The sequence below is a fragment of the Ictalurus furcatus genome, chromosome 3 (assembly GCF_023375685.1).
Source record: "Ictalurus furcatus strain D&B chromosome 3, Billie_1.0, whole genome shotgun sequence".
NCBI classification, from domain to species: domain Eukaryota; kingdom Metazoa; phylum Chordata; class Actinopteri; order Siluriformes; family Ictaluridae; genus Ictalurus; species Ictalurus furcatus.
In genome coordinates this window covers 28,783,590-28,792,538 of record NC_071257.1, presented here as the reverse complement: position 1 = coordinate 28,792,538, position 8,949 = coordinate 28,783,590, and the positions used below count along the sequence as shown (strand labels likewise).

General features: G+C 38.8%; 1 protein-coding gene across 1 annotated transcript in view; it reads right to left on the bottom strand.

Annotated features, from left to right (window-relative positions):
• Positions 1-39: 39 nt before the first annotated feature.
• The window catches only part of dok7b (docking protein 7b), a 47,607-nt gene continuing 38,697 nt past the window's right edge, over positions 40-8,949 (bottom strand). The window contains exons 7-13 of the mRNA XM_053621447.1: positions 8,122-8,939; positions 4,969-5,020; positions 4,796-4,872; positions 3,312-3,381; positions 3,154-3,222; positions 2,088-2,255; positions 40-397 (exon numbers count right to left, since the gene is read on the bottom strand). Coding sequence (XP_053477422.1) covers positions 261-397; positions 2,088-2,255; positions 3,154-3,222; positions 3,312-3,381; positions 4,796-4,872; positions 4,969-5,020; positions 8,122-8,939 — 1,391 coding nt within the window. The 3' untranslated portion in view covers positions 40-260. The remainder of the gene's footprint in view (positions 398-2,087; positions 2,256-3,153; positions 3,223-3,311; positions 3,382-4,795; positions 4,873-4,968; positions 5,021-8,121; positions 8,940-8,949) is intronic.

Genomic DNA, 8,949 nt, shown 5'->3' with positions numbered 1-8,949 from the left:
CATACTTCAATAGTAAGTAATAATACAATAAAATATATAAAACCACAAAATCAGATGAATTTGCCCCCTTTTAAAATGTTTTTATGTGCAGTTAATGCAGTTACTGTCAGAATATCCAAAACTTTATTACTTACTAGTAACCTTGCATTTCGTAATAAAAATCAGAGGTTTATAAAGCTAAAGGTAATATCCTGTGTGGTGATGAATGTCATGAGAGATGCTGGTACTTCGTTTATGGAACATGTTAGTTCAGTGTGTGTTTAGTTCAGCGTTCCTCGTCTCCTTTGCTCCAGTTCGTGCAGCCTCTCCTCTCTGCCCTGTGCATGCTGGGCTCCAACTCTCTGAGCCGTCTCTGTAGCAGCGTGGTCAATCTGTGCGTATTTAGTGTTGGAGGCCCCTGTATACACACAAACAATGGCAGTCTTATACACTTCTAATCAACAGCACTTTCAAACAGCAAGTAAAAAGATTACATTGAATATCTTCTCATCGTTGAGGACGTGCTGATGTAAACTCATTGCACAGATAACTGTGCTAAAATGCAGGAGAGCAGTGGACCACAGCCAGAAATAAGCAAGAAAAGGATACCATAACAAGGAGAAATATACTTATACTGGTAATCTTATGCTGTAAAAGTATAGATATAACAGCGTCACATCAGGTCTGGATGAGTAAAAAGAAAACAGCTGCTTTCATGCATAAAAGTTTTTATTTTTTGTAGTTTTTTTTAGTTTTCAGCAAGTGTTGAAGGATGATTGAAGAAAGAAAAATGCCACCAGACTTTGTGTGGTTCACAAAATTAAGACAGATAAAGATTACTTTGAAAAACTAGTTGCAAAATCTAGTGATATTCAAGAAAATGATAAATTTTCTGTCTAGTCACACTTCTTAACATTTGCCTCGCGCCTCCAGGGCTGGGGGTTCGATTCCCACCTCCGACCTGTGTGCACGTAATTTGCATGTTCTCCCTGTGCTTCGGGGGTTTCCTCCAGGTACTCTGGTTTCCTCCCCCAGACCAAAGACATGCATTGTCGGCTGATTGGCATCTATAAATTGTCCCTAGTGTGTGAATGTGTGTGACTATGCCCTGCGATTGGTTGGCACCCCATCCAGGGTGTCCCCCACCTTGTGCCCCAAGTCGCCTGGGATAGGCTCCAGGTTCCCCGCGACCCTGTGTAGGATAAGCATTACAGAAAACGGATGGATGAAATTATATTTTAATAAACTACTGTAGGGTAAGTATCTATATAAAGTCTCTAAAATATTCCAGCTGGTTCCCACACCAAATATAATAGCTGGCTTTTAATTTCTCCTTCTTTAAAATGTAAGCATCGATATTACATTATTAAGCTGGATGGTTAACATACTTTGAACTTTTCATACAATTCCAGCCTTAATTGGCAGCTATATAGTGCCTTGCATAAGTAATCACCCTCTTGAACTTTACCACTTTTTGTTGTGCTACAACCTGGAACTGAGAGAGACTTAATTGGGATTTTTACCATTTGATTTACACAATGTCCAATATTTAAAAATCCAATGAATTTTTACACAAAGGTTAATTAAACAAAAAGAGCAGACATTTGTTGGTTGCATAAGTATTCACACCCTGGATCAATACTTGGTAGAACCAAGGCTGCAAATATAGTTACAAGCCTTCTGTGATATGTCTCTATAAGATTTACACATCTGGATCTTCATAATTTTTTTTCAAAGGACTGCAGAGACTCAACATCAAGAAAAGTCATACTGCATTAACTGTAATATGGCACAGTGCAGGAAGTTGGAGTGATAGACAATCTAATAGATGGATGGTAATGAGAAGAGGTGGGTGATCATTTGATGAACTTTGGAAGACATTTCTCTAAAAGACTATGTATTGCTATATTTAGGTTTGCATAAAAAATGAGGGATTTTTTATTTATTTCTGCACAACATTGTAAAGATTCAGTACAACACTTTAACATATATTCAGCTGCTTCCAGTCATTACTAAAATATTGACATTGCTTGTGACGTAATTTATCACAATATTGATAATATATTGTCCCAGCCACAGTAATGATAAAACAAGACAGGGTAGCTCACCTCTGACAGTGTGGCCAGTCTCCTGTACGTCCTGCAGGTCCAGCTCCATGTAGTGTAGCTGTCGTTTAGACATGGGACTAACAGGGATGTTGACGTAATTCACGGATTCCCCCTGAAGCCGGTCTGAGACTGTAGACCCTGATTCACCTGATAGAGCTAATGATCTCCCTGACAAAATACACACAGCGCTTCATTGCTTTAGACAAGTGAACATGCACCAAGCATTAACTTGACTGGTCTGGCTATGAGTAAGCACCTACAGTATACAGCAATACAATACAAATAAATATTCAGCTTCAGCTTCAGCTTCGACAAGTTGGTCTCTTTTCACTACATTACCCACAATGCTGTTCAACTACCAACAGTGCTTTAATCCTTTAATCTGTAATACACATTTTTTTTTACCTCAAATGTACACTCAACTCAAACAGATCAGCTTCAACTTACATGATACCACCATCACCATTGTCATCTCCTAGATCTTGACTAGCTGAGCAGACTCTATGCTATAACTCGGTACAACTGTGTCATATAGCTGCATTGCAATCTGGGAAGAGTCCAACTTTTACACCAACATCTCCACTATATTAATGGCTCATTAATATGACACTGAACATGGAAGGAAAATGGTGAGGGGGGTGCTCTTGCTCTTTTGTTTTTTGGAGCTAACAGCAAACCATTATCCCTTATGTTTGAGATTGTTGAAATATTTTCTCCTATTAAACTTCATTGTAACTTTTTAATCTTTAATCAGGGTGGAGCTTTCCTCTAAGTAATACAAGATGGATTTAGGGTCAACATGTTTATACATGTATCAGAATGCACAGTCCTCCACTGAATTCTGTTCTTCTGAATGGCTCCATGGGAAAAGCCACACACTCATAAATGCCACTGGGATCTGACAGGCAGAATACAACAAGGTCGGACATTTACATCTTGCTTGAGCGCTTATAATAAACTCCCTCTTAAGCAAGCTCACACTCCAGTTAATGATCTGTCAAAGCTGACCTTTTGTTCTATTAACAAACAGAAGTTGTCAAAGTACTAAGCAAGTCTTGAGACGTACCAGACAAGGATGAGTGTCTGAAAAGCCTCAGAGAGCTCATGGGAGACGTAGGCACTGCTGATGAACATCCTGATGAGAGGAAAATACAGGGCTGTCATTCCAGTCATACTTATCTAAGAGCAGGAGACACTACAAACTCGGTGGAACTCCAAACTCACCCTCAGTTTCCCAAAAGCACTTCTGCGTTACTTGGCCGCTTATCAGCTCGCACCTGCTCAACTGCTCGGCCTGTGAAGGTAAATCAAATGCTCAAGATGAAGTCTAACACTAATCCTTATGCCTTTCGTTAGGGTTAAACCTAACTCTAATTATAATGTAACCACAATAAACCAAGGATCTACTTGATCCACAATCCCTCAACCACAACAAAGACATCAATATACAGTATATTTACATTTTTGGCTGTTAACAAAAGTTTAAAAGCAGGTTATTTGGGATTTTTGAGGAGCTGCATTTTGTGGAATAGCACAACCAATGGTCAGAGAAATACATCAAATGGTATCAAGAAGCGAGGCTGGGGTTGATTTCTTTCTAGTCCAGATGGTAGATTCATACAAATCCTGAAACATCTTGATTTATCTGATTTAGCTGCCCATCTGTGTTTGTGTGTGTATAAAAATTGTTTCTTCATTCCTATTGTGCCATCAATTAGACCTTGCTCAGCCCTAATAGCTTTACTGTATCGGTACTGAGAGATATCAGATAGCCCTCTCATCTAATATCATGACTAGACTGCATTTGCAAGTGTGTTACCCCTATCTCTAAAGCAAAGCTTAACCCTAGTGCTTATTTTAGCCCTTACCTTAACCCTAACGTTATCTTGTGTTCATCCTAGGTCCAAAAATATCATTTTACTTGCAAGCTCATACAATGATCTCAGCCGTCAACCAAAAAAGTGAATACTACAATCAGGGCCACCAGAGCAACAGGGGCTAGCTGGCATTTGACCCGGCATTTTTAAAATACCGGTGTGGTGACCCATCACGTCAGGCAATAACAGACAGGTCTGACACAGTTGAAAAACCAATCAAAACTTCCAGTTCAGCTGGAGGGTTTCTCTTAAAGGGGATCTCCTATGAGCGATAAAGGGGTAACTGTAAACTGTATTTGGCGCTCACTGGCACATAATAATCATGTATTGAATCAGTATCGTTAAGGTTTAAACATTTTAAGTGACATATGCACATATTCTGTATTCTGAATCGATTCCTCAAATGACATTCTTTAAATATTATAAGTAAGGCTTGCTGGGAAAATACAGCAAGTAACTACTGTAGACAGACAGACTATTGCGTGAACATGTCTTCGATTTTTAAAATATATATTTTAGAATTTGTGCCATCTAACTTTGTGACCGAATTTCTTTGCTGTTATTAGCTTCCTGACGAGTAAAATGCAAAATGAAGCATGTGGGGTCGAAACAAACTACCCTGATATTCATGAAAAGGTGTGTTGTGCTCTGTTACTGTATTATACTCAGAGCCTGGCTTCATATAGCGCTAAAAGCAAAACACATAGTTAGTCTGTATGTCTTTATAGACTAATAACAGATGTACAACTTCTCTCAGACAAAGATTTTACCCCACCACTTTTGGAGTAGTGGTGCCACCCCTCACTAGAATAATTAAAATATTCTGTTTACCTCTGTGGATTGGCCCACGCTCACACCTTCAGGACCTTCAGATATGGTAGCGCTGCTCGTTTCAGGCCTTGATTTTTCTAAAAGATTAATGAAGACAGTTATACCCAATAACAGCCTAAAGCCAGTAAAAAGACATTATATTTCTGCAGTAATAAGGAAATAAAAAGCCTTACCTAGTCCAGCAAGGACATGAGAGGAACGTGTGTGTGTAGAAGGCATTACCATCTGCAGAGAGTAACATCACGGGATTTGAGTTGTCTCTAATTAGAGTACATCAGCGCGCATTACATTACAGCCGTGTGTGGGAGCAAGAAAAGAAATTCATTGTGCATATTATATGTGTAGATTAATACACCACTGCACTGTTGAATGATCAATTCTTGATTGGTCAGAAGGTGTTGATTATTTTTTTATATAACAGTAGCTTTATATTAACAACAGGTTTATATTAACGTTCTTGTTCTAACATTTTATCATTTCTATAGTAAAAGTTCATTTATATGGACTTGTATGGGGGACACCCAACATAATCTAAGACTAATAATAAACCAATTTTCTTATTGTTATTTAACAAATCAAAATGATAACCAATGAAGTTTACTATAAAGGGGGTGTTTATTTAACATTTATGGACATTTTCCGTCACAGGAAAGCCTTCAAGACAGAGGAGCTTTGCTTTCCAAAAGACTGTGCATTTTTTTTTTTATCTTATTAACATCAAGAGAGCCACTATAATGTAAATGATTACAGCAACCTGTTTGGCATATATTCTACAATATTTTAACAGAGCTACAGTTGAGGTCATTTAATGAAGGAAGTTATTTTATGCCTTGCAGAATCTGCACACACTCATGCATAACTGTTATAAAAGTTGCAAACATTAATAACATAAATTGTTATTATTTTGTTTAAAGATGTTATTTTGTTCATTTAGTACTGCCCTTCAGAAGCTATGTGCCCTTTAGAAGCTTTACACCAATCATCCTGTTCAAAAGTTTACACCCCCCTGGCTCTTAATGTATCGTGTTGCTTTCTTGAGCATCAGTGAATGTTTGCACCTTTTGTAATAGTCGTGTACGAGTCCCTCAGTTGTCCTCAGGGTGAAAAGATGGATCTCAACAACATATAGTCACTGTTGGAAAGGGCTCAAATATGCAGAAGATGCAGGAAAAGCAAAGAATGTGCAGGACCTGGAGGATTTTTCTGAAGAACAGTGGGCAGTTTAACTTCTCAGGACAAACAAGGGACTCATGAATAACTATCACTAAATATAAACACAGTCGATGATCATCCAGGTAACGATACACAGTATTAATAATCGAGTGTATATAAACTTTTGAACTGGTTCATTTGTGTAAATTCAGTTATTATTGCATCTTGTGGATATATGTAAACATCTGTTGTGTGAAATAACTTATTCAGGGTAGAAATAAATAAAAAACGAAATGCATTTTTTTTTTTCAAAATGATCCCTCGTATTATTATTATTTTTTTAATCATTAACATTTTGCACATTCTGCAAGGCGTATGTAAACTTAAGACCTCAGCTGTACAGATAGTTGAAGTATGATGTGTTCATTAATTCATTTAAAAATTACTATGGCAAAATAGGAGTAAATCACGTTGGGATGTGGTGTCATAGGAAAATAATTAACAGAAGTAGTAACAGTAACGCTTCAAGTCATTTATTATTTTCCAATGACAGCACATCTTATTGTGTTTTATTACTTATGAATTAGACGGAGAGAAGAAGACACCTAGCGTGTAATCAGCTTGTTTTGCCAGAACTTGTTTTTATGTCTAAATGTCCTGTAGTTAGTTAGCATAATTACCTGACATGCAGCATATATAATTTGTTAAGTTGTGAAGTTCGCTATGTTACATGCTCTTGTCAGTAAAATAACATCACAATTGTTATACGCAGCATCTCCAGTCTACTTCAGGCAAAAATGCTAATCTGTTCTAATGATGACGGGAGGCATAAACGGGGCCATAATTGTATCTGCTGACATCGGTTCATCGGCTATAGCAGCACTGGTATTTTTGTATCTGATGATAAGTACAGCCATATAACACAACTGCTTACATGCATACTTATATAGCAGGTCAACTGGAACAAATGAAAAGCCGGCAGGAAGAAAATCCGGACAACTAAATAGTAGCAGGTTGTCAATAAGATCCACGATCTTATCTCGATTAAGCAAGATAAAGATACCCTTTATCAAGAGGTGAAAAATCAATGGTTCAGTATCTTTTCGCTAATACTTGGTGTCCGGTCTTATCTGCGGTGAGGCGGTGTGGTTGCACATTTTCATTCCAACCAAGCAGGATTCAGTAAACATTTCTTTTTTTAATTTACCACCTGTAGTGTATTTAGCTATTTGTGAGACACAAGTTCATTTCTGAGGCTAATTAATGTGTGTTTTGATGCTGGCAAAGAAAAACAAGCTGACAACCTTCTTTAAATTCACACAGCAGGTTTGTTTTGCTACACCTCCTGATGGGCCGTCGCCAGAGTAAAAAGCAGGTGCAACGAGTGTGAAGTTTTAAGATTTAATAGGAAAGTGCATTAAAGTAAAGAATTAAAAGCTGTGTAGAGAAACATTTCTCACTCCCACTCACTCTGCAGTGTGCAAAGAGAAAAGGCAAAAGTTTAACTGAAAAAAAACAAAAACAATATCTAATAATGCTTAAAATCAATTCATTACAAACATATGGCGCATGGAGAGTTATTTTTCACTGAACAATTGTTGAATAACACATTCATATTTTAAAATTATTTTAAAATGTTCTTTAAAGTCAAAGTGTTGCCAGATCCATGTTTTTCTTGCATATTAACAATATTTTTTTTTACTTTTTTGCCTGCGAGTTGTGCATTTCACATTCATTATTTGCGTTAATTATATTAACCTTTAGTGAGCAAAATAAGTAAGTTGGAATTTTATTGATGCAAACAGTCAATGCTTAGTCTATTTTGTACTGACTCATGTTCATAGCTAGTCTTTATTTATGAATATTTGCGACACAAGACCATTTAGGAATTTGGTGAAAAAAGTACTTAAGAAAAGTGCATCATTTTAAAACCGTTGTTAAAATGTATGTTGTGATTTCACTTTGTAAATATTACAAAGTCATGATTTTGCATGTACAACGGTTTTCAATTTGAAGTTTTGGTATCGCGCTAGTTTTGTTCAACTGGGCTGCATCCAGACCTGGCAGCCCTGATTAATGGTTTCTTCATTCTCATGATGACTGAGTTAAAGTGGAATTTAATGTGCACATAGAAAGACAGACAGGATGGAGAAAATAGAGGGAAAAAACACTACCTTCAGTCCTCCACATACAGGACAGAGAATGTGTCGCTGCAAGGTCAAGCCTCCAGGGGGTAGTACTCCGTCACTGCTCACACTCAGCCTCAAGGGTGCAGTCAGTTTGGGAGAAGTAGGGCTTCCCTGTGGCTCTAATAGGCCACACTTGGGCTTCTGAGTCGAGGACGAGGTGGAGGGGTGGGGCTGGATGAGTCTGCGAGGGGTGTCGTAGTGCTGCAAGAGCTGAACAGGCACCTGGTACTCCATCTCCTGTGCTTCAGAGACCTCAGTGATGGGGCATACACATGGTCTGTGCCCTGGTGGCAAGACAGCAGGGCTTGCTAATATACTGGATGTTTGTAACTGTAGAGGAAGTCTGGGGTTTGTGTTAGAAGTGGAAGTTGGAGTGTTGGGGTTTGCAGTCAGGTTTGTGCTGGAATTTGTGTTCAGTGTGAGGCTCATCACTGAGCCGAACTCCTCAATCTCTCCCTGCGTGGTATCTAAGCTGCCTGTGTAGGATGAGAAGCTTCCGGAATAGGACGAGTGGCTTCCTGTTGCGATGCCACTGTCAGTTGAGCTCTGTCGCCCGGCCTCCTGAAGTCCTCTGTGGCGAGGCGGTTTAGTCGGTGGGCGAAGTAGTCCTTCATGATGCTCCTCACTGGATTGCCTGGACCCCGTCACTCCTGTTACAGACACAGAGGGCTCTGTAGGAGTGGGGTATCGAACTGGATCAGCCCATGTTGCTAGGCGACTGCTCAAGCTGGCATCTGAGTGGCTGGTCTCAGAGGAGGAGCTAGAGATGCTGCGAGCATCTCCTGTGGAGCTGGAGTGGGAGGCTGGCCAAAT